The following is a 23,998-nucleotide window of genomic DNA, read 5'->3' as shown; positions in this document are numbered from 1 at the left end:
AAAATTAAACTACATATTTAAAAAATTGGCAAACTACAGTGATCAAAAGTGACTTTTTCCCTTAGATTTTCAGCTGTTTTACCCCATGAACTCATCATAATCGAACTTAACCTCTGAATTAATTTTTAAGTCAATTTAGTCCTCAAAATAATAAATATCCAATTCGCCCTTACCGTCAAATTTTTCAAACTCCATCAAATTTTCCGTCCGATTGTCACATGATTTACTGTTTGAGTTTTAAAAAATTAAAATAAATAACTAAAATATTTGGAAAAAGAAAAAAAAAATACCACAACCCAGCTCTACCCACCCTGAGCCGCTCCCACCAACACAGACCCAGCCGCAACCCTCACCCCCTTTTAAGTAAGAGTTTTTTGGGCCATAAGGATCTTATTAGGGTCCATTTTATGAACCCAATTGCCACTTGGCCCATCCTTAAGAAAAAAGTCCAAAAAAATTTCCACCTGGTCCATAATTCAGCTTCTTGATTTTTCTATACTCGTGTCCTTGTTTTACGTATGAACTCTGAATCAGCAAGTTTACTGTCTTCCAAAGTTGTGGACGTGATTTTTTCTCAACGGTGGCTCACTCACTAATGTCCGGCAACGTCAACACCAAACAAAACCTAACCAATGACCTCTCACCACGACACAAATGACTATTTTGTGCACAATTTTCCCTCCCGAAATTACCGTTAATCTCCTCAGAGCTTAAACTGGAATTCTCTAGCTCAGGCAAGGACAAAGGGCCCCATTTCAAACTTGCACGCAAAGTCCTCCATTTTCCTTTTTAGAGCCTACCTTGACCAATTTCTTCAGCAGAAAATCACAGAATTGAAGTATCAGAAACAAACCCATAATGGCAGTTTTACTCTCTTCCTCTGCTTCTTCTGCAATTTTTACTCTATCATCATCATCACCAACCCCAAAACCTCCCAAGACACTTCCTTTCTTGATCTCCACCAATAACCCAAATCATAAATTACCAGGTAGAGCAAAAAGTATATCTCCTTTGAGAGTAGCTGTGCCTGCAACCCAACCACAAACCACAGACCCAGAGGCACCACCCACACAGACGGAACAAGATGGTGAAGATTACAGAGTTGAGGATGAGGTTGAGGATGAGAACCCGACAACCAAGTTCAATTGGAGGGATCATTGGTACCCAGTTTCTTTGATTGAAGATTTGGACCCTCGCTTGCCTACCCCATTTCAGCTTCTGGGTCGTGACCTTGTTTTATGGTATGATAAGTCTTCTGGTGAATGGGTTGCTTTTGATGACAAATGCCCTCACCGCCTCGCGCCCTTATCTGTAAGCTTTTCTGGGTTCACTCTTGATCATTTTTGTCAGATTAATGTTATGCTCTGTTTGGTTGCCGAGAATTTGGAGGAAAAGAAAGAACAATAAGACAATAAAATTCCCCAAGTTGGTCTTTTTTAATACGTTAGGTTGCTTTCTTTTTGTACAGTTGGTCTCACTAATCATATAAAATTTGATGACTTCCATGTAACTGTAATGTAAGCATAACATCAATTTCTGGTTTAAAGATGTTCAGATAATTAAATGAGAAACTGGGTCATGGGTGGGGTTGTTTGGTTTTGCAGGAAGGACGGATTGATGAAGGGGGAAACTTGCAGTGTTCATACCATGGATGGTCATTTGATGGATGTGGATCATGTGTTAAGATTCCGCAGGCTTCATCTGAAGGTCCTGAGGCTCGTGCCCTTCGGTCTCCAAGAGCATGTGCTACAAGGCTTCCTACACTGGTGTCTCAAGGCCTACTCTTTGTTTGGCCAGATGAGAATGGATGGGAAAGAGCTAATGCCACTAAGCCTCCCATGTAGTTGATTCATTTTATGTCTCTCTTGTGAATTTTTAATTTGTGAATATAGTGATTAGGATTGTTGATTGCTGTGCTCGAATTGTTTTTTAATTGTTTAATATGGTTAGTTGTTAATTGTTATACCTTTGATCACTGAATATTTTAATGCCCTTTTGATGTGATGTACTTGTTCAATGTTTAGGCTGCCTGAGGAATTTGGTAAACCTGAGTTTTCATCAGTGACAATCCAGCGTGATCTGTTCTATGGCTATGATACCCTCATGGAAAATGTCTCTGATCCTTCCCACATTGACTTCGCTCATCACAAGGTATATGGTTCGATCTAATATCTGGGTTTTTCTTTCTTTTTCGTTATTCAAGCAAAAATTTTGGTTGGTTGGTCCTCTAAACTCGTACAGTTAGAGTGGTAATAGTGAATGCTAGTAAATTGAGCAGTTGGCGTATTGTTGGTGGATAAATCTACGAAAGTATTATCATACACATATGTGTCTGTTCCAATCTAATGTTATGTAGTTTTGCTACATGTATTTTGCATGTGTTGGTCTTTGGAACTTGACCAATTTTTTTTTTTCTGCTCTGTGGTACTTGGCATGTGAATTCTAAGATCCAAGCTCTGCTAATCGGGATGTGTTAGGAAATGAGCAATGTAGAATAAGGAACGTTAATACTTGGCAATTGAAGTTCATTTCATGATAGATAAAGTTTCCATTTTACTTAATTGTGAAATCACTCAAACAGGTTACAGGAAGGAGAGATAGAGCCAAGCCTTTGCCATTTAAAGTGGAGGCCAGCGGCCCGTGGGGATTTGCTGGAGCAAATGAAGGCAACCCACGGATTACTGCTGAGTTTATAGCTCCTTGTTATTATTTGAACAAGTAAGTTCATCACCCTCATATAAGCAGTAAAGGATTATATGAGTTATGTGTAGGACTTGGATGTTATCCTTCTAAAACTAAATCATGTTTTATCCAGAATAGAGATTGACACAAAGCTTCCACTAGTTGGTGATCAAAAATGGATTATATGGATTTGTTCCTTCAACGTTCCAATGGCACCAGGGAAGACTCGTTCTATTGTTTGTAGTGCTCGAAACTTCTTTCAGTTCAGCATGCCAGGGCCTGCTTGGTGGCAGGTATGAACTTTGTGTTATCTTATGTCGTAGTTTGTACTTCATAACAACAATTTGATGAACCAGCACTTGTTGTCCAGCAGGATCCTTATGTTGGAGACTATTATGGTCTCTTGTGTAGAAATATTACTTTTACTCATTATAACTTCATATAACTTGATGAGAGGATATGTGAATTCCTGATTTCTCCATACGACACGTGATGTTTAGCTTTTCTGGTTGACACTGAGATAAGTTGTACGTGATTAGTTATTAAACTATAGAAGAAGGGATTAGGCACCAGTCCAAATTATGAGCATCGGATGCCATATGAGCTAAGAAGCAATATCACTTTTCAATGAGCTTCCAAAAGTTCTTACTTTGATTTGTGTGTGAAATATATTGATCTTACTTGCTGTCAGTCCTTTCTCCTGCTGATTTCTTATTCCCGAGTCAAGTTAGGATTTTGTCAAACAATTTAGCAGTAAACCAATCAGAATGTTACGCTCATAGTAGGCTTCAAGTTCATTTTTTTAAATATCCTTTTTCAATGTTTATTTCCTTATAATCTTGGATTTTCCTTATTTCTCAACTTGTAAATATTTCAGGTGGTTCCTAGATGGCATGAGCATTGGACTTCAAATAAGGTGTATGATGGAGACATGATTGTCCTTCAGGGTCAAGAGAAGGTCTTTCTTTCCAAGTCCAAGGAGGAATCTGGTGATGTTAATAAGCAGTACACAAAAATCACATTCACTCCCACACAAGCAGATCGCTTCGTCTTGGCATTTCGGAATTGGCTGAGGCGGCATGGCAACAGCCAACCTGAGTGGTTTGGCAGCATTGACCAACAACCTTTGCCATCAATGGTCTTATCAAAACGTCAGGTGATAAGCAGTTCTTTCCTTTCTTGAAAAGCAAACTAAACAAATTCTATCTGAAGCTGCTATTTGACTTGGTTTTTATTTTAACTTTGTTTTGCAGATGTTAGACAGATTTGAGCAGCACACCCTCAAATGTTCCTCATGTAAGCAAGCTTATACAGCATTCCAGACATGGCAGAAGCTGCTAATTGGGGCAACCGTTGTTTTCTGTGCAACAGCCGGAATTCCTTCGGATCTGCAGCTACGGATCATTTTGGCCGGCTTTGCGCTTCTAAGTGCTGCCTTGGCTTATGCCTTACGTGAACTCGAAAAGAATTTTGTGTTTGTTGATTATGTACATGCTGAAATTGAATAGAGATATAGAGTTGTACATGGAAACTAACCCGAATTGTTTTTGCCTGATGCAGGGCTTACTGCCTTAGATACTAGTTTCTAGTGCATCACTGTTAGGATTAATACAAAGCTTATACAGCATTCCAAACGAGTCCAAGTCCGTTTGAATTATGAGATTTAAATCTAGGTACTTTAATTTATGTTTAGAGTTATTTGCTTGCATACAAACATAAACAATGTACAAAAGTTTGTATTTATGCAAAAAAATAACAAGACATACATTGATTTGTATTAAACCAGAACCCCAAACTTCAACTTATTGGTTAAGCACCTACAAGAATTGGTTGGTTTGCTATTGTCATGATTTCAACCAGACCAAATTAGAGGTGCTTAACAAGTTTAAAAAACACAATTAAGCACAATTTGATTCAAAACAAGAACATCTAATTAATATGAGATCAATTACATCCAGAAATCACCAAGCAAAATGTTCAAATTTGAAACCCAAAAGTCAAACTACAAAATACCCTAAACCTAACATCCTAAGCATCCCAGAGGCCAACCCCAAATTTAGACTTTACAACTAAAACCCCTAATTAAAATCCCGATAACAAACTACCCATTTCCCCAAATGCCCTAAGAGCTAGTAAACTTGGTCACCGCCTTGGTCCCCTCCGAGACGGCGTGCTTAGCAAGCTCACCAGGCAAAACCAATCTCACAGCGGTCTGAATCTCCCTGGAAGTGATCGTCGGCTTCTTGTTGTATCTAGCGAGCCTCGAAGACTCCTGGGCGAGCTTCTCGAAGATATCGTTGATGAAGCTGTTCATGATCCCCATGGCCTTGCTTGAGATCCCAATGTCAGGGTGGACCTGCTTCAGGACCTTGAAGATGTAGATCTTGTAGGTCTCCACGCTCTTCTTGGATCTCTTCTTCTTCTTGTCAGTGGCACCAGAGGCTTCTTTGGGAAGCTTCTTCTCGGCTCTCGGCTTCTTCTCTGCAGGAGCCTTCTCGGCCTTCTTCTCCTCCGCTGGCTTCTTCTCGGCTGGCTTCTTCTCTGCCTTGGGCGCCATGGCAAATTTCAGAAATTTTTCAGAGACTTTTGAAGGAAGAGAGAAATACAGATTGCTTTTGAAACGAAGGTTGTGTTGTGAAGGTGTTGGGTCTGAGGCTTGGGGTTCTGTTTATATAGTGGGAGGAGGTGGAATGTGATTGGCTGAGTTTGTGAGGTGCGGATCGATGACGTGGAGCGGTTGGATTTTCGGGAGATGGGCATGGACGGTGGAGATTGGGTTTCGGTTGAGCGGTGGAATTTTTGGGCTTGTTTTGTTTTGAATAGTTTTTAAAATAGGTTTTTGGGTTTGGCGGGCTTGGGTCTTGAAGCGCGCTCTGGCGAAAATAATTGAAAGTTTTAAACTTAAAAAAATCGTTAATTTGTAGATCACACATTCACACCAGTGTGTTAGAGGAATGCTATCTACCTTTCTCATTTACTGTCCCTAATTTGGTTTTTCCAGTCTTGTGTTGATAGGTAAACTCCACCAATAAACTAGATAATTAATGTTCTAAGAGCATCTACAATCATGTTTTCTATTTTTTAGTTAAAATTTAACTAAAAACACACGAAAGTTAGTTTAGGAACTCTCTATAAAATTTCAACTTCAATCATACTCTCTAGTTTAGGTGGTCATAAATATTAGAATTATATTTTAATTCAACATAAATGGTCCATCTATATGAAAAAGTAATATAAAAATGGACAATATTGATTAAAGTTTAAAAATATTCATTAAATAGTGTAGCATTAAATTATAGGGAGCCACTAAAAGTTCATTCTCTCATCATACTTAGGAGCTGGATATGGAGCATGGTTGGAGGTGGGTTTTCTTCCTCCCTAAATTTTATCTAAGAGCATCTCCAACCGATGTGTCAAAAGTGCCATATAGACATAATGGCTAGAAATAACATCTCACATCACTCAAACCGATGTGTTAAAGCTGATGTAGAATGAAGGCTGGAGGTTGAGATGTTATTTTTGACATCCCAAAAGAAAGATGTCAAATGAATATTTTATTTTTCTTTTCTTTTCTTTTCTTTTCTTTTTAATTAAAAATAAATCAACACTAAAATGTAATAAAATAATAATTTAATTTGACATATCGAGTGTAAAGCTGTGTAAAATGTCATATTGCCACATCAGCCATCAAATTTAAATTTGATGTTTGGTATTTGACATCTCCTTTGGAGATGCTCTAAGGAGGTGGTTTAGGGAGTCCATTGTGGATGTTCTAAGAGTATCCATAGTGGGGATGTGTAAATTCGAAGATATAAAGTCACTTTTACATCTCCTTTACACCTCTAGAAGATGCATATGTTATTTTTGCTCCAATGAGTTGGATGCAAATTCAAATATACAAATATGATTTTCTTGTATTAATTTGTTTTTTGTGTTACTTTTTGGTGTGTTAGGTTTAATTATTTTTTCTAAACAAATCAACCTAAATTTTTTAAAATTCCAATAAGATATAATTTCATCCAATATAATGTAAATAAAATTCATCTGAACCATTAGTTTTTATATGAGTTTATTCTTCACCATTGATCAGTGTAGTTGTTAGTTTCATATTTAAATTTGAATGAAATTTGGTCATACCTTAAAGAGTTGTTGGAGAAGAACTTTTTACATTTGCATCATTTTAATAAATCTCAGCCACGCCATAGGCCCACCATTTTAATATCTTCCCCATCTTTTAGAGGAAATATTTTTGCTCACCACTTTAATCAAAGGTGTATCATCATCACCCTTCTTAATACTTGACACGTGTTCATAGACATAATCATAATTAAGTTTTTACTTTGTATTTATGGAACAGTAGTTATGCATATGGACACGTGTCAAGTGTTGAGAATGGTGGTGAGGATACACCTTGAGTTAAAGTTGTGAGCAAAAATGCTCTCATCTTTTAGGCAGCTTTCCTCTCTCATTTTTCTTGGCTCTTCTATTACGGGATCCACTTGGTTGGGTGTAAATTAGATGTACATTTGCATCTTTTTTCCCATCTCACGGCTGTGATATGCATTTACAGCCATATACACCTCCCCATTGCAGGACATTCTGGCAACCAAATGTCTATATTTGACATACACCTTTCTACTCTAGATGCTCTAAGCCAAAAAGGATTATTTTTTGGACACTGCTTCCCTTTCTTCCCGGAAGGAGGGATTCCTACTTCCTTAAAATTACAGTTTGAATCATTGTAGGGGCTTTTTCATTCTAGCAGCTACTTGTGGGGCCTAGGCTGATGTAAAGAGCCAAATGTGTGAAATTGCCCCTTGAGTCTGAGTTCGAGGATCAGACCCCAAGAGTGTTTTCGAAAAGGTAGCTGAACCTTAGGAAACACCTTGGTCTTCTTCACCAATGAAACCAACAGTTGCTTACAGATAAATTCTTAGCTTGGCATGAGAAGCTTGTGGCATGTGAGCTGAGCATTCATGAGTTTAGCATGAGAGAGAGAAAGAGCTGCGATTTCCTATGAGAAACAGAGTTTTTAAGGCAAGGAGGAAGGGATTCTAAAGGGGTTCATTGAAGAGAGAGAGAGAGAGAGAGAGAGAGAGAGAGAAGAAGTGGGTGGTTTGAGTAATTTTCCGGCAGCCTGACAAAAGCTTCGTCAGACTCTGTAATGGCTTGACATAGGAGAAAAAGAGAAGCAATGGAAAAACATAGATCGAAATCGAAGGGTTCCAAGGATGAGAGGTGAAGCTTGCTCTCTCTGGATGTGTTTATCGGAAAGAGAGAAAGAAGATAAAAGCATGGGTGACTTTAGCAGATTTCCAGTAGCTTGACGAAAGCTTCGTCAAGCTCCTGGGTTGCTTGACAGAAGAGAAAATAGGAAGAGATAGAGGAATATGGCTCGAAATTGAAGTGTTGCAAGGATGAGAGGTGATGCTTGATCTCTCTGGATGTGGGTTTTAGGAGAGAGAGGAAGAAGATGGAAGAACAAAACATGAAATTGAAGGGTTCCAGATGGAATACTTGCCTTCAATCAGTTTTCATGGTTGCTGGGAGGCTTGTAGCAACCAAGGTGTGTTGCTTTGCTTGGTAGGAAGTGGCTCCTTTTATAAGCGCTGGAAACCTTAATTTTGTCAAGCCTCCCTCCCCCTTTTTTTCACTTTCTTCCATTTAATCTTGTTTGGTGAAATTTCCCTAGCTTGAACCTATAGGCACGCAACTTTTTGGGGTTCCAAGGTCCTCAGGTAGCTGGACTCCTCCATGTGGGTGAGGCGTCACTCACTTTTGCTTCTTGTTTTCTCACCAAAGCTTGAAGAGGAAAGAATGGGTGAGGGTGCTAGTCAAAAAGGTGATCAGCACATGAGTTTGCTTAGTTTTGATGGTTTGGCCTTTGATCTGGTTTTAACAAGGATGCTAGATATTTTCCACGATGCTGGGCTGGGCTATTAGTATTTTGTTTCCAGCGGCCTGTGAGTTTGCTCAAGCTGCTAGAAACATCATATTTGATCAAGGTGCTGGATATTTTAGCTGATGTGGGATTTCTCCAAGTGTTTGCAAGCCCCTCCCTCCCCTTTTTCTTCACTTTCTTCCATTTAATCTTATTTGGTGAAATTTCCTTAACCTGAACCCATAGGCAAGCAACTTTTTGGGGTTCCAAGGTCCTCAGACAGCTGGACTCCTCTATGTGGGTGAGGCACCACTCACTTTTGCTTCTTGTTTTCTCACCAAAGCTTGAAGAGGAAAGAATGGGTAAGGGTGCTAGTCAAAAATGTGATCAGCATATGGGTTTGCTTGGTTTTGGTGGTTTAGCTTCGATCTGGTTTTAACAGAGATGCTGAATATTTTCCATGATGCTAGGCTAAGCTATTGGTATTTTGTTTCCAGCGGCTTGTGAGTTTGCTCAAGCTGCTGGAAACAACCTATTTGATCAAGGTGCTGGATATTTTGGCTGATGTGGGATTTCTCCAAGTGTTTGCAAGCCATTAGATATTTTCCTAAGCTATTGGGCCACTCATTCTTTCTCATGCTTACCCATATGTTTGAGCTCAAGAAATGGGCTCGAGTTTTGGTGCTTTCAAGCAGCTCAAAACTTCCACTTCTTGGCCTATCAATGGGTCTCGTGAATGCTCGTAACTATCCATACCACAACTCACTCAGCAAGCCCCAGGCATTCGCATGGCTTGAGCCCACTTAAGCTTGTAGCGTGGCGTGGCACGTGTGCAAGCGTATATGACGAACTCTTGCGTACCCAAGTTACATGTCGTACAGGGGTAGAAATATATTTGAGCCCAGGCTTGGATTTTTTGGGCCTCAACAATCATAAGCAAACTTAATTCATCAACAAAAAAAAAACAACAAAAAAAAAAAAATCTACTCACATGTCAAGCTATGATTTATAGGATAGTATGAGTTCCTTATTTCAAGAATAGAAACAAATATTTTCCTTATTTTTCCACATATATCCCTAATCAATCTAAGAATTAAAAATTAAATAAAGGTATGGTCACAAACGATTGGGTTGGGAAAGATTGATAACTCATTAAAAAATAACTCATTTAGACAATAACTACCATACAATATAGGCTTAATTACACTAATGGCCCCCTTGAAAATTCGGTCAAATCTCACTTTGCTCCCTCAAGTTCTCCTCAAGTAGAGCCTACTCCACATAGATAAAAACATAATTAAATAATTAATAATTAATAATAATTAAAAACATAAACAAACTACCTCTAAACAAAATAAAATTAAAAAGTAACAACAATAAGATTAAAAAATAAACAAATCCATTCCAGCGTACGCTGTACACCACCACCCCTATCCCGACCTTTCATTCTCTCTCACTCTCTCCATCCTTCTCTTCTTCTCTCTACCCCTCTGTTTCTTTCTTGGAATCGAGCCAATCCCGCAAAACACACCATCTCACTAACTTTCTCCTAATTCCATGGCCACAGTGGCAGTGGCTCTGCAATCTGAGATCGTATGGGTCAGATCTGGGGGACTAGGATGAGACAGAGGGAGATAGTGGGGTTGAAGGCCAAATCTATTGAGGTTCAACTCAAAACCTGGTAATTGGAAAGCAAAAATGGCAACCCCACTAGCAAATATCCACAAAATATGAATAAATAAAAAAATATCCACAAAATATGAAGAACCCAAAAGCTAGAAAACAAAAGTTGAGGGTGCCGTGACAAACCCTGTCCACGCCAGCAAAGATTTTAAATTTTCTTGTTTTCTAAAATTTAAGAAAGAAACAAAAATCACCTGAAAGAAGGAAATGAATGATGAGATATGTATATGATGAAAGAGACGAACATATGGATAAATGGGTTAAGGTTGTTTTCTTTTTGGTTGATTTTCTGTGTAAATTGGAATTGGCGTTAACAGGGGTGGTGGGTTTTGAGCTTTTAACGATTTGGATTGTATTGACTTTTTTAGAGAGAAGGAATTTGGAAGAAAATGTCTCCTTTCTTTCCTTCTCTACAAAGTGGTCAGTCCACAATTTCCAAACTTTTCCAGAATTACTCAAGCCACTATACCTAGCCTTATTCCCAAGCCCCGATTTGCAGGCCCCAAGCCACTGTACCTCTTTGTCTCTCTACCTCCCCCAAAATTTATCAAGTTTTATTTTGGATTTAGGGTTGATGAAGAGATGAAATTTGAGGAAATAGGATGAGAAGACGAGCATAAGGAGAGGGTGTGTATCGGGGAAGGGATAAAAAGAGAGCGGGGGCGGCTGGGGATGAGCGCGGGGAAGGCTGAGATGGGTTTGTTTGTTTTTTATTTTTATTTTTTACTTTTTAAATTATGTATATATGTTTTTATTTTTATTTTTAATTACTAAAAAATTTAATTATATTTTTATTTATGTAGATGTAGGCTCCATTTGCCATGTCACCCACTTAATTAGTGAGTAATGGTCCATATATACGAAATTACAAAAACACCCTTGCCACGTCATCAGAATTAACAAAGTTTTAGATGGAGTTGACGACATGGGGCAAAGTGGGTTACCAAACTTCGGTCAAGGGATGAAAATGGGCCACTTTAACGTTGGGAGGGGGGGTTAATGTGAGATTTGACTGAAGTTTCAGGGGGCACTACAGTGAATAAGCCTACAATATATCAAAGAAGCATATAAAAAAAACAACATGAACAACGACAATAACAAAAGTAAAAAATAAAAATAAAATTAAAAAACAACAACAACAATAATATGAGATAACGAATAATTGGAATATGCATTTTTGGAAAATTAAGAATGGGAAATTAGGACTTCATGCCTAACCTCATCACAAAAATCATCATTTACAATCGTCTCATGAATATTAAAAATTAAAAATAACCTAACAAAAAGTAGTGAAAAATAAAGATTTAACAATAATACTATGCTGCTCATGTGACAATTTCTTATTTGTTGTGAAAAAAGAAGTTAAAAGTAGGCCTAGAATGATTATTTTAAAAAATTGTCACAGTAGTAAACTATTGTTTTTATCGAATAACTATATTTTCTAAAACTTTCCTCATCTGATTATTTCATACCTAATATTCTTCTATTTACTAAAGTTTTAATGTAATTTATTAGATTTCTTGGTTCACGATTTGAGTTTCTTAGGATCAACGGTTCACTGAATCGAACCGATCGCAAAAAATTACAAAAAATATTGAGAGGCTGGAGCCAAGGGGATTCAAACCCTGACTTCCAACCTCAAAGGAGTGTACCAGACCACTATCCAACACCGTTTTTTTTTTCTTTCTTCATTTTATCTTCTTCGGTGCACCGAGAATTGGGTTCTCAACTATGTTGCATGAATACGGATACAGATATGTGGATACAATACGATACGATTCGATGATATGACAAAATTATGAAAACTAGAATATAGATACGACACCTATACATTGATTAAAATACTATATATTTTAAAAATAATATAAATAATAAAAACTGATATTGCATCCATCATGTTATAATCATCCATTAAGTTCAAAACCTAAAACTAAAAACCAATTAACACATGTAACCAAATTAATGCATTTTGATAACAATTAAAAACATACAACATAGTTTGCTCCTTAAAAAATGGGTGTGTTGTCTCAAAAAAGAAAAAAAGGTTTATTCCTCTAAAAATGGGTTTCAACCATACTTAGTAAAACACGGAACGGAAAAAGTAGGATTAAATACGTACGTATTTAATTTGGTAAAATTTTGATAAGAATTGCAAATTTTGACAACTATATAATATTTTAATATATACTATTTTTTAAATAATATGTGAAAAATATATGTATAATAAGTGAATTTTGTCTGTATTATTCAAAATTTTGTAACAACAAGTGTATTAAACATAAAAAATATGTACGTACGTGTATAATACTTGAATTGTACATTTTCTTTCTAAAAAATTTGTGTTTTATCGAGTCTTTAAGACGTGTAAGGGAAAATATAAGTATTATTAAAAAATATGTACATACGTGTATAATATGAGTATTAAATGAGAAAATGCTAACTAGGTTCCAACTTAAGTAAAACTAGACTCTCTACACGTGTTTCCGAGCCTGCAAGAGGCTTTTTAAAAAAAAATTAAAATTTATTTTAGAATTAAAAAAAATAATGGGTAGTTTTGTTCCATAAAAATAGGATTTAGTATTTGATTTTTCTTTTAATTTTAATAATTTTAAATATGAAAAAGTGTAAATTTATCATATTATTCTCATTTAATTAATAATTTCAATTCTTAATGTTTGCATTAATCAATGGCGTTTTCTGGTATTTCACATGTTTTACAATTCTTAGCCTGTTGTTTTATGCTTCATATATAAAAGTAAAATTATTTGTCCCAAAAAAAAAAAAAAGTGAAATTGAAAGCCCAACAATGAGACGACGTCGTCTTAGTAAAAACCCTAAAAAAAACCAAATACGCGCTCTCCTCTTCTTCCTCGCGCAGCAGAGCCTCACAGACGACGACGACGCTTCTTCATTTTCCTCAGACTTCGCGCAGCAGCGCCGTATCGGAACGGTATCCTTGGAGTATCGGAGTAATATCGGACGGTCAAACTTTCAGAGCGGGACGCGTTTGGGTAGGGCAAAAGCTCGAATGGAAATGGGATCACTGAAGAGAAAGTCGGAGGAAGCGGCGGCCGAGGCAGAAGGAGCTTCACAGAAACAACAAAAGAAGGAGAATGGTTTTGTAACCTTGGACGACGAAGCCGTGGCGTGCTTGCATGACGTGTCTTACCCTGAGGGTTTTGTCGTTCCTCCCTCTTCTTCTGCTTCTGCTGGAGAAGCTTCGGAGCCCGCCAAGAAATTCAACTTCACTCTCGACCCTTTTCAGTCCGAAGCCATAAAGTGCCTGGAAAAAGCCGAGTCAGTCATGGTAATTTCTTTTAATGATTTTTTCTTCTTCAATTTTTTTTTAATTTTAAAATTTCCCATTGAAATTATTTGAATTGTGAAATTGGTGTATTTCGAATTCAGTATAATAATTTGTGAAATTGTGGGGATATGCTAATAGGTGTCTGCTCATACATCGGCTGGAAAAACTGTTGTGGCATCGTATGCCATTGCAATGTCTTTAAGAAATAAGCAACGGGTGATATACACTTCACCAATCAAAGCTCTGAGCAACCAAAAGTATAGAGAGTTCAAAGAGGAGTTTTCAGATGTTGGGTTGATGACTGGGGACGTAACAATAGACCCCAACGCTTCCTGCTTGGTATGCACGTCTTTTTCTTTTTGGATTTTCAGGGTTTTTGGTAGATTGCCAATTTAGCCATATTGCTCAGCTAATCAGCTACTTTCGAATTTCGTTCAGGTTATGACCACAGAAATCTGGCGTAGCATGCAGTACAAAGGGTCAGAGGTGACACGGGAAGTGGCTTGGATCATCTTTGATGAGGTACATTACATGCGTGATCGGGAGAGAGGTGTGGTGTGGGAAGAGAGCATTGTTATGGCTCCAAAGAATGCACGGTTTGTTTTCCTCTCAGCAACCGTGCCAAATGCTAAGGAATTTGCTGATTGGCTCGCAAAGATTCACCGTCAGCCTTGTCACATTGTCTATACCGATTATAGGCCAACTCCTCTGCAGCATTATATTTTTCCTTCTGGAGGGAACGGTTTGTTCTTAGTAGTTGATGAAAAAGGGAAATTTCGTGAGGACAGCTTTCAAAAAGCTCTAAATGCTCTTGTCCCTGCTGCGGATGGTGCTAAGAAGAAGGATAGTGGAAAGTGGCAGAAGGGTTTGATCATGGGCAAGGCTGCTGAGGAAAGTGATATCTTCAAGATGGTGAAAATGATAATTCAACGACAGTATGATCCTGTCATACTTTTCAGCTTTAGCAAAAGGGAGTGCGAATCTCTTGCAATGCAGGTACAAACCTATTCGTTGCAAACTATACTTTTTTAAAATGACATGGAACACTGGCAAGCCCCATGCCAATAAATTGTCCGATTATTATTGGCCGAGTTTTATGCAGAGTGAACCTTTTGAACCCTGTTACCCGCATGTTGCAGATATGATGCATTATGTTTTGATCATCCATGGTTTGTCAACCTTTTGGATAAAAGATCAAGTGTAATATGTATGTGGATGGGTATTCATTCAGAAGTATTACTTCTTGGTTGGGAAGCCTTGTGGAATCCAATCAAATGTGGCCCTGAATGTTTATTTGAATTTCTTTAAAAATATTTTTGTTGTAATTCTTTAGTTTCTTCATCTTATTGTTGAGCACTTGTTCATGGTTCCAATTTTTTGCTTTTTGTTTGGTTGGTGTGACAGATGTCAAAAATGGATCTAAATGGGGACAATGAGAAAGAAAACATAGAAAAGGTCTTCTGGTATGCTATGGATATGCTTTCGGATGACGATAAGAAGTTACCCCAGGCAAGCTGTCATTTCTTCCTGTTTGAGTTGGCATGTCTGTTCAAGCATGTCTTTGTGTTTGGTTTAGAATTTAGATTTATTGTTTTACTGCTTCTCAAATATTACGTCAGGTGTAACTTGTTTCTATGTTCATCAGTCTTGAGTTGATCTGTTTGCATGTGTCTTGCACTCCTTTTAAATATTTGAGTTATCTCGTGACTTTGGCAGTTGAGTAAGCAAAGTGGAGCTTTGATGGTTCAGTTAAAGCATAATGGAACTGAACACACTTAGTGGCTGGGTTAATCTAATTAACTTCATATATAGTAGCAAATAAAATCACAGTAAACAATGTTAACCTCTGTATAGATATTCAGATAAAGTGGTGTGTAATTATTTGAAATCATGTTTTGTATTAAATTTGTGATCTCTATGCCCAAAACTGCTAAGAATTTTGCTTTATTTCATATTGATATTCATCCCTTAGGATACTGCTTAAAACAGGTTTCACATATGCTACCCCTTTTGAAGCGTGGAATTGGTGTGCATCATTCCGGCTTGCTTCCCATTCTGAAGGAAGTGATTGAACTTTTATTTCAGGATGGTCTGATCAAGGTTGGGTTTAAATTTTATTTCGTCTATTGTTGTTTTATGCATAACGTTTCATATATTGTTGTTTGAAATGGCCTAGTTACAAATCCCAAACAGTATTTTATATCCGGACCAGGCCGTTGGACTTTTTTTTATCATAGGAAAGTCTTGATTTGTTCTGGCTAGACTGCTATGACTATTTTTAACCAAAATCCAAATTGGTCTACTTGTTCTGTTGGCAATACTGTTCCAGACATATTGGCCCGAAAAGCCTTTTCAATAAGTTGCATTATCATTCTTTTTCTCACAATTCCAGCCTTATTATATGCATCTTAACATATATTTTTAGCATTTTTTTAAAAACAAAGTGGTACAAATATTGAAATATATTTCTTTAGTGTTTATTTGCCACAGAGACCTTCAGCATAGGATTGAACATGCCTGCAAAAACTGTTGTGTTTACCAATGTCCGGAAATTTGATGGTGATAAGTTCAGATGGCTGTCCAGTGGAGAGTATATACAAATGAGCGGCCGTGCTGGTCGCCGTGGTATTGATGAACGTGGGATATGCATACTCATGGTAGACGAGAAGCTTGAACCATCTACTGCTAAGATGATGCTCAAAGGAAGTGCTGATTGTTTGAACAGGTACATGTGTTACTTTTTAATCTAGATTTTTTATGAGAAACAAAATAATTTGTTAATATAATAAAATAGAAAAGTATGCACAAACGCAGTGAAGAAGCTGTTCATGATATATACGTACAAGAACTTGCATCCTGCTACCAGAAATATCTAAACATATCTGACAACATATCTGACAACATATCTTTTTAACGTTGAAAAACATTTAAGGAAACAATATCGTGAGAAACCACAGCTTGCCAATGAGGGCTTAGTTGAGTGGTCTGCCCCATGGTTTGTTCCCACCGGGTATCTGGTTCAATTCCGCAAGGTACTGCTTTAGCTATTTGTTAGAGTTTACTATGTCCCAAGGTTGTTGCGTTCAGCAAGGGACCCCAGAATTGAAACAGAGTCCACGAAGCATGTTTAGTGGACTTCTGGGTATATCGAACTTAAAAAGAAAAATGGTAATACTCATTTATACAATTTTCAACATAGACGGGTACACTCATGCATTTTCTCTGAAATTTTTATTCAATAGCAATCTGAACTGTAATAAATTTTCCCCTTTTCATGCTTCTGACCTCTGTCCCTTTTCTATCCAGTGCTTTTCATTTGAGCTACAACATGCTTCTGAATCAATTACGCAGCGAAGATGGTAATCCAGAAAATTTGCTTCGTAACTCATTCTATCAGTTTCAAGCTGATCGTGCCATCCCCAATCTTGAGGTTAGTTGGCTTTGATGAGGATTGTAATCTTGCAATTTCAGTTCCTCTTTCTTTTCTTTGTATCTTTGTTGAGATTTGTTTGTATTTCACAAGGTGTCTTGACAATCTAAAGAAATCTATTAAGAGATTACAGATAATCAATTCTATTGTGTCTTTCGATTTGTGAAATTGTGAATTACGTTATTATTGCAGAAACAAAGAAAGGACCTTGAGCAAGAGAGGGATTCAATTATAATTGAAGAAGAAGATAGTGTAAAGAATTATTACAATCTATTACAGCAATACAAGAGTTTGAAAAAAGAACTTCGTGATATTGTGCTTTCTCCAAAGTACTGCTTACCATTTCTGAAACCTGGTAGGCTTGTGTCAATCCAATGTGCTAGGAATGATGGAGCTTCCCCCTCTTTTTCCGTTGAAGACCCTGTCACATGGGGAGTGGTACTTAATTTTCAACGGGTGAAAAATGTTTCCGAAGGTTAGGATTTCCAATTGCTTAGAGTCTATATTCTGATTTGAGTTTTTGGGTTGCTAAATGGCCCATGTGTTGTCCAGACGATGCAAGTAAAAAACCTGAAGGTTCAGACTACACAGTGGATGTCCTGACAAGATGTGGGGTGAGTGCAGATGGAGTTGCAAAGAAAACCATCAAAATTTTTCCTCTAAAAGAGCCAGGAGAACCTGTTGTTGTTTCCATTTCCATATCTCAGGTAAATGTCTGGTGCTTCCTGCTGTTTATCTGCTTCTATTTTATTGTGATTTATTTTTCCTGTGTATGAGTTATCATTGAAATTCGTTAAGAAAGCATTCTCAATTCGATGCCATGTAACTTCTTTTACATGTATTAATTCATTGACCACTCATTAAACTTCTTATTTGCTGTCTTATATTTGTGAACAGATAAATACTATGAGTAGACTTTGTATGGTCATTCCAAATGATCTTTTGCCTCTACAAGCCCGAGAAAACACACTGAAGAGAGTTCTTGAAACTCTTTCAAGATTTGATAAAGAAAAGATTCCTATGCTAGATCCAGAAGAAGATATGAAGGTATGCTGCTGTAATTTGATTTTTATTCTTTATTATTTTTAATTAAATATTCTATATGTTACTGATTTCAACTTGACTTTGCTGTTCTTCAGATTGAAAGTAGTTCATACAGGAAGGTGTCTCGTAGGATTGAGGCTTTAGAGAACCTCTTTGACAGGCATGAAGTAGCAAATTCTCCACTTATAGAACAAAAGCTTAAGGTTTTTCACATGAAGCAAGAATTGGCTGCCAAGATAAAGTCGATCAAGAAAACAATGCGCTCTTCCACTGCGTTGGCTTTTAAGGATGAACTTAAGGCAAGAAAGCGGGTTCTTCGGAGGCTAGGGTAATGATTCTCTTTATCCTTCTTCTGGCCTTCCCTCACTTTCTATTGTAACCATAATGTTGTTTATTTTTTCTTTAATACTGATATATGTTACTCTTTGCTTATTATTTAGTATAAAATTTAAAATTTGCTTATTATTTAGTATAAAATTTAAAAATTATCATTCTTATCACGCTAGAGACAGATTTTAAGGATTGGCCAACTTTTCGTAATTCTGTGTAACTTTGTTATTATAAAACCAGAAATTCTATATCACAAATGTTGTGGCTTGAAATGCAGATATGTTACAAGTGATGATGTTGTGGAGTTGAAGGGTAAAGTTGCCTGTGAAATCAGTAGTGCAGAGGAGTTGACCTTGACTGAGCTCATGTTCAATGGGGTTTTTAAGGACATAAAGGTGGAAGAGATGGTGTCTCTTCTCTCATGTTTTGTGTGGCAGGAGAAACTTAAGGATGCTACAAAACCAAGGGAAGAACTTGACCTGCTCTTTTCTCAGTTACAAGATACAGCTCGGAGGGTTGCTGAGGTTCAGCTTGAGTGCAAGGTAAAGAAGTGACTTCCTTTCTGGTACAGCTGAATATTCCTTTGAAAATAAACTGAACTCTAAATAACAGGGGATTATTCCTCAATGAAATGTTTCTTACTTGGAAGTTTGGAAGTCATAATGGTCAAAGAAAAATTGGGTGCATGTTGAGTTGTCTAAAATAAAGGACAACTTGAGAAAGTGACAGCCCTGTTTTGTTGGGCCTTCCTGATTGCAGTCATATACATTAGATAATGCTAACTAATTTACTTAAAGATCTGTGACACATGAATTCCCAAAAGAATTTTGATGTAATGTTTGTGTCCTTGTAGAAAAATAACAATCTATACCTTGTAGAGGACTTAAGGTCCCATATCCATGGTCAGTGGTCACATTCTGCCATTCTGTCATCCTGAACTCTGGCTGCGAAGTAGCTACTACCAAAACTGGAAATCCTATCATAGTTTCATGAGGAGTTTGATGATCATTTGAGTTATAATCTGATAGCTTGTGCGAATTCAATCATCTTTATACGACCAACTTGATTTGAATATCAATTAAAGCTTGTATATGATCAGTCTACCAGAGTTCTATGGTCATTCAAACCATATGTATACTCATGCATCTTTCGCAGTAAAATTTGTGAGAAGCTTAGATTCCTTTTTGTGTGGAGTACATTTAGACCACCAAGAGATTATGATTCATAGATTAAATATTATCAAATTAAATGGCTATTGCCTGTGGACAAGAATAGTATAATAAATTTCTATGATCTTTGCTCAGTGCGCATGTACTGTTTGGTCCCACTGGTATATTGGTCTGAACTGACCCAACTGGACTACTTTGTAAAACATTTAAGTGTTTAAATTTATCTGTGCTATTGCAAAATATTTAAGTTTTACCTTCTTGACGTGTTATATATTGAAATGCTTTTTTGCATTATATACACAACAGGTCGAAATTGATGTTGACAGCTTTGTGAGTTCATTTCGGCCTGATATTATGGAGGCATTGTATGCTTGGGCGAAAGGGTCCAAATTCTACGAGATCATGTCAGTTACACCTGTTTTTGAGGGAAGCTTGATCAGGGCTATTAGGAGATTAGAGGAAGTTCTTCAGCAACTTATACAAGCAGCCCAGTCTATTGGAGAAACTGAGCTCGAGTCAAAATTTGAGGAGGCTGTTTCGAAAATCAAGAGGGACATTGTCTTTGCAGCTTCCCTATACCTATAATTTTCCCTGGAAAATGTTTCTTCCCTTTTTTCTTTTTCTAGTTTTTATGCTAGTAGTAGGGAATTTTGAAGTGGATGAATTCATGTTCCAAGGGGATCATGAGCATCCTACAAAATTTTGGCCTGAGATGTACATATTATTTCCGAAGTAGACTTTTTTTTTCTTTTGGGTTCGGACCGGACCTTATGTGTTATTCTAGGAGGGGTTCATTAATTTATTTATGTAAACTGTAACAGGGAAACATGTTATTGTGTTACAGAATGGTTTCGAAAATCAAGAGGGAAACTTATAAAAAAATTTAAAAAAACTTAAAAGAAAAGAAAACATATTAAAAACAAAAAAACAAAAAATCACCATCATCTTCTCCATCGCACTAAACCCCAACCCCCACCATTCTTCCTTCCCCTCTTTTTCTCCTAGCTCCCACCCACCTCCTCTCTCTCTCCCTCTCAAACCTCCAACAGCCGCACCTATCCTCACCCACCCCCCGCACCACTGCCCCGCCCTCCTTTTCTCTCCCTTTTTGTCTCTCTTCCATGCTCTCTTTATTTGACAGCAACCAACCTAAACTCTACCCCCCTCCCCTCCAAGCAAACCCAGATAACCACTAAGCCCATCCAACCTATTCATTTGGCCTTCACTAACCACCATCCAATTTTGGTCTTTGGTGGTGGAGATTAGACGGGCAGTGGGTAAGGTTCCTGGCATATCAAGGTTTGGGTTGGCTGTTGTGGGTTTTGACTTGGGATAGCAGGTTGGGATATGGGGGTTTTTGTTTTTTGGACGAAGGATGTGGGGGTTTGGTGCAATGAAGAAGGTGGTGATATTTTTTTTTTTTGGGTTTCTAATTTTTTAAATGGTTTATAATTTGAAATTATTTTTTAAAATGTATTTTTTATTTAATCCACGTGGCATCATATTATTGGATATGTGGAACCCATATATGTGCCACATCATCAACTTAACCGACTTTTTAACGGAATCTGACGGCAATGACTATTTGGGAGGGCATTTATTAACTTTAAGGACCATAAATGACAAAAAAAAACAACATAAAGGACGCAATTTGATAGTTTCGCAAACCTCATGGACGTTTTGTGATAATAAGTCATTAAAGTCGTTATTTTTTTTGTTTTGTTATTTCTCACTCTCGGCTAGACGGTAGTGAGGGTGAGCGTGCCATGCTCCCTTGCCCTTTCTAAGAGCACCTCTAGCGCACAAGCCTTGCTAGGGCAACAGTCCCCCCGCCAGCCCAAATCCAACTCCAGCGCAGCCAAATGAGCCCGAGCAAGTTCTGGGTCCCACCAGCCTGGGCAAGTCCATGGGCAGATCTTGCCAGGGCTTCAGCCCGAAGTGTTGAAGTCACACTGATGTCAACGAGCGAAAAAAAATCCAAAAAAATTCAAATTTTTTTAATAAAAATACCAAAAAATTATGGATTTTTTCCTATAAATACATAACATTTTTATTCACTTTCCACACCAAATCCTCATACAAATCTTCTCCTTCCAATATTTGTAAATTGTAATCTTTTTTTTTCTTCTTGCATTTGTAAATTGTTTATATTTTCTTTCATATTTATATTTTTCTTGCATAATCATTTTATTTCTTGCATTTCTAAATTGTTTATATTTTGTTGCATAATCTTTTTTTTTTCTTGCCCTTGCCCTTGCCTTTTGGGGTGGAACCAAAAAAGGCAAGGCTGCCACTATTCACGTGAATAGTGGCAGCCCTTGCATTGCCTTTGCCTTGCCCATGCCTTTTGAGGTGGAGATGCTCTAACTTCTTTTTTGGTTTTTTTTTTCTTCCCGAATTGCATCCCTAATTTATGTATTGAAAATCTTGTTTTTTGTTAAAGAAAAGTACATTAAAATATCTTAGTTAGTATATAAGATAAGAGTGACAATTTGTGTGTGGTCACGGGTTGGGGAGCAAAAGCTCCGTCTCTCGCGCGCCACACTATCTTTGCTTTTTCTAATTTCCTTTGTTGTTTTTCTAATCGCACCCCTAATTATGTATTGAAAATCTAGTTTTTTTTTTGTTAAAATAAAAGTACATTAGAATATCTTAATTAGTAGATAAGATAAGGCTATTCAATTAATTGTGAAGTCCATGTCAATTAATTTCTACCTAGTGTCACAGGATGAGGTTTCGACACTCGAAATTTGTGCGGCATTAGACTTGGTCGACGCCTCGAACAATCTAAGTCAGCCTAAAACCTGCAAAATTGGATTGAAATATCAAAAGTGAACAAGAATGCTAATAACACTGAAATAATGATTTGGGAGAAAGAATGTTTGTATTGTTCTCAAGAGAACTATATATCTGTGAGGATGGTTTGGCAAAATGAGGCATCTCCATTATATTCAACTCTTAGTCCTGAATGGATATGGCTAAAATTACATTGATCTAACGGTCTAGCATATTACAAGGGAGGGGGGAAGTACTAGAACAAACAATGTATATAAGGAAATGGGATATACACAATCCATTGGACCTAGACACAATACTTGGACTTAGACACAGACATTAGAATATTCTCACATATGCAAATATACAACGAATTGGGCTTGGAGGAAATGGGCCTCCTACACGTGGGCTAGAACCTCAAGTAAGCGGTCCATGACATTCCCCCTACACGTGGCCACTTTCCATGCAGTCTGTTGGAACAACAAGCTCACCAAAGTTTATGCTCATTCTTGCCCTGACACCTTAACACCATCCACCTCCCTACTCCATGGCACCATATTATGCTCCAGACTCCCTCTCCACAACAAGATGTGCCTTGACAAGCTATACAATCGGTACTCCCTCAAGCCTTTATTCCAAATATTAATGTTACCAACTGACTTATTACTCCAATTAAATTTTAGTCCAAAATCAATCAAACCAAAACAAGCAAATAAAAGAAAGTGTACAACAAATTTTTCGTGAAAAATCCCCAAGACGAGACTATAAAACTACAGGCACTTTGCCGGGCAAAAAACAATCCACTACTCAAATGCATTGAATTTTAGATATGGAATAATAGGGACAACATTGATATGTGGAACAAAATGCGAAAAACAACATCAACCGATCTTGAACATGAGGGACCAATATGTTGACCTTTAAAAGCGTTAGAGATCATGTGATAAAAAAAAAATTGTGAGTTAATGTGTGTGAAGGTTACATCTATATATGTCCTAGGCTGCCCCTAAAATGTCACCCCTCCTTTACATTTGAGACACTTCTTATTCTAGAAACCCTCTACTTTCGTATTCTTTATACTATACTTTTGGGCAATGGGTTGCAGGCCGAGGAGGCTACAAATATTTGAAGACAGTCTTGTTGAAGAATATGAGTCCCACATCGGAAACATAACTAAATAAAATAAAATATATAATGAATAATTCAACTACTAATATCACCGAGACCTTTTGTGATAAAACCCCACACCTACCACCTTTATAGGTGGTTAAGTTGGAGACAATATCAGTGTTGTTGGTAGTGGACGGATGGCCCGTCTCTCTTAATTTAGCAAGTCTTCAATGCTTCACCATACCAAACTTGTTTTCGTCCTCTATTTTAGTTATTGTAACTTATTGTTTCTTTAGTGATTTATATAATTTATGATGAACTTGTAATGAAGTTCAAGTTTTATGAACTTAAAATGAAGTTCGACCATGTACACAATTGCTCTATATGCAGCAGAATGCATGATTCGATCTCGTTTCTCAGAAAGAATGACACACACATATGTAGACATGCTTTATCATATGAATGAACTTACGCGACTTAATACGATATATACGTACATGAATTAGAAGCAAGAAATGTATGTATAGAAAGATTAAGACCGACAAAACTAACGATCGACTACACAATGAAGAAAAATGCATATAATA

The 23,998-nt window shown here is 37.2% G+C and overlaps 3 protein-coding genes across 3 annotated transcripts; 2 read left to right on the top strand and 1 right to left on the bottom strand.

The window, feature by feature from the left end:
* On the top strand, positions 529-4,464 carry LOC18773030 (pheophorbide a oxygenase, chloroplastic). Its single transcript, XM_007208144.2, has 7 exons — positions 529-1,311; positions 1,605-1,840; positions 2,025-2,151; positions 2,582-2,718; positions 2,816-2,975; positions 3,560-3,838; positions 3,936-4,464. Exons 1-7 carry the CDS (start codon positions 859-861, stop codon positions 4,188-4,190), a joined length of 1,647 nt encoding a protein of 548 aa, XP_007208206.2. The 5' UTR covers positions 529-858; the 3' UTR covers positions 4,191-4,464.
* LOC18774996 (probable histone H2B.1) lies at positions 4,591-5,346 on the bottom strand. The gene has a single exon (XM_007206048.2). The coding sequence runs from the start codon at positions 5,237-5,239 to the stop codon at positions 4,805-4,807; it is 435 nt and encodes a 144-aa protein (XP_007206110.1). The 5' UTR covers positions 5,240-5,346; the 3' UTR covers positions 4,591-4,804.
* On the top strand, positions 12,869-20,384 carry LOC18773392 (DExH-box ATP-dependent RNA helicase DExH9). The gene is made up of 13 exons (XM_007208050.2): positions 12,869-13,553; positions 13,692-13,892; positions 13,992-14,549; positions 14,958-15,062; positions 15,543-15,653; positions 16,028-16,278; positions 16,860-16,983; positions 17,176-17,458; positions 17,536-17,690; positions 17,881-18,030; positions 18,123-18,355; positions 18,635-18,899; positions 19,833-20,384. Exons 1-13 carry the CDS (start codon positions 12,918-12,920, stop codon positions 20,109-20,111), a joined length of 3,351 nt encoding a protein of 1,116 aa, XP_007208112.2. The 5' UTR covers positions 12,869-12,917; the 3' UTR covers positions 20,112-20,384.

Source organism: Prunus persica, chromosome G6, assembly GCF_000346465.2.
Source record: "Prunus persica cultivar Lovell chromosome G6, Prunus_persica_NCBIv2, whole genome shotgun sequence".
Classification (NCBI taxonomy): domain Eukaryota; kingdom Viridiplantae; phylum Streptophyta; class Magnoliopsida; order Rosales; family Rosaceae; genus Prunus; species Prunus persica.
Note: the sequence above shows the minus strand (reverse complement) of the source record. Positions and strands in the feature narration are given on the sequence as shown.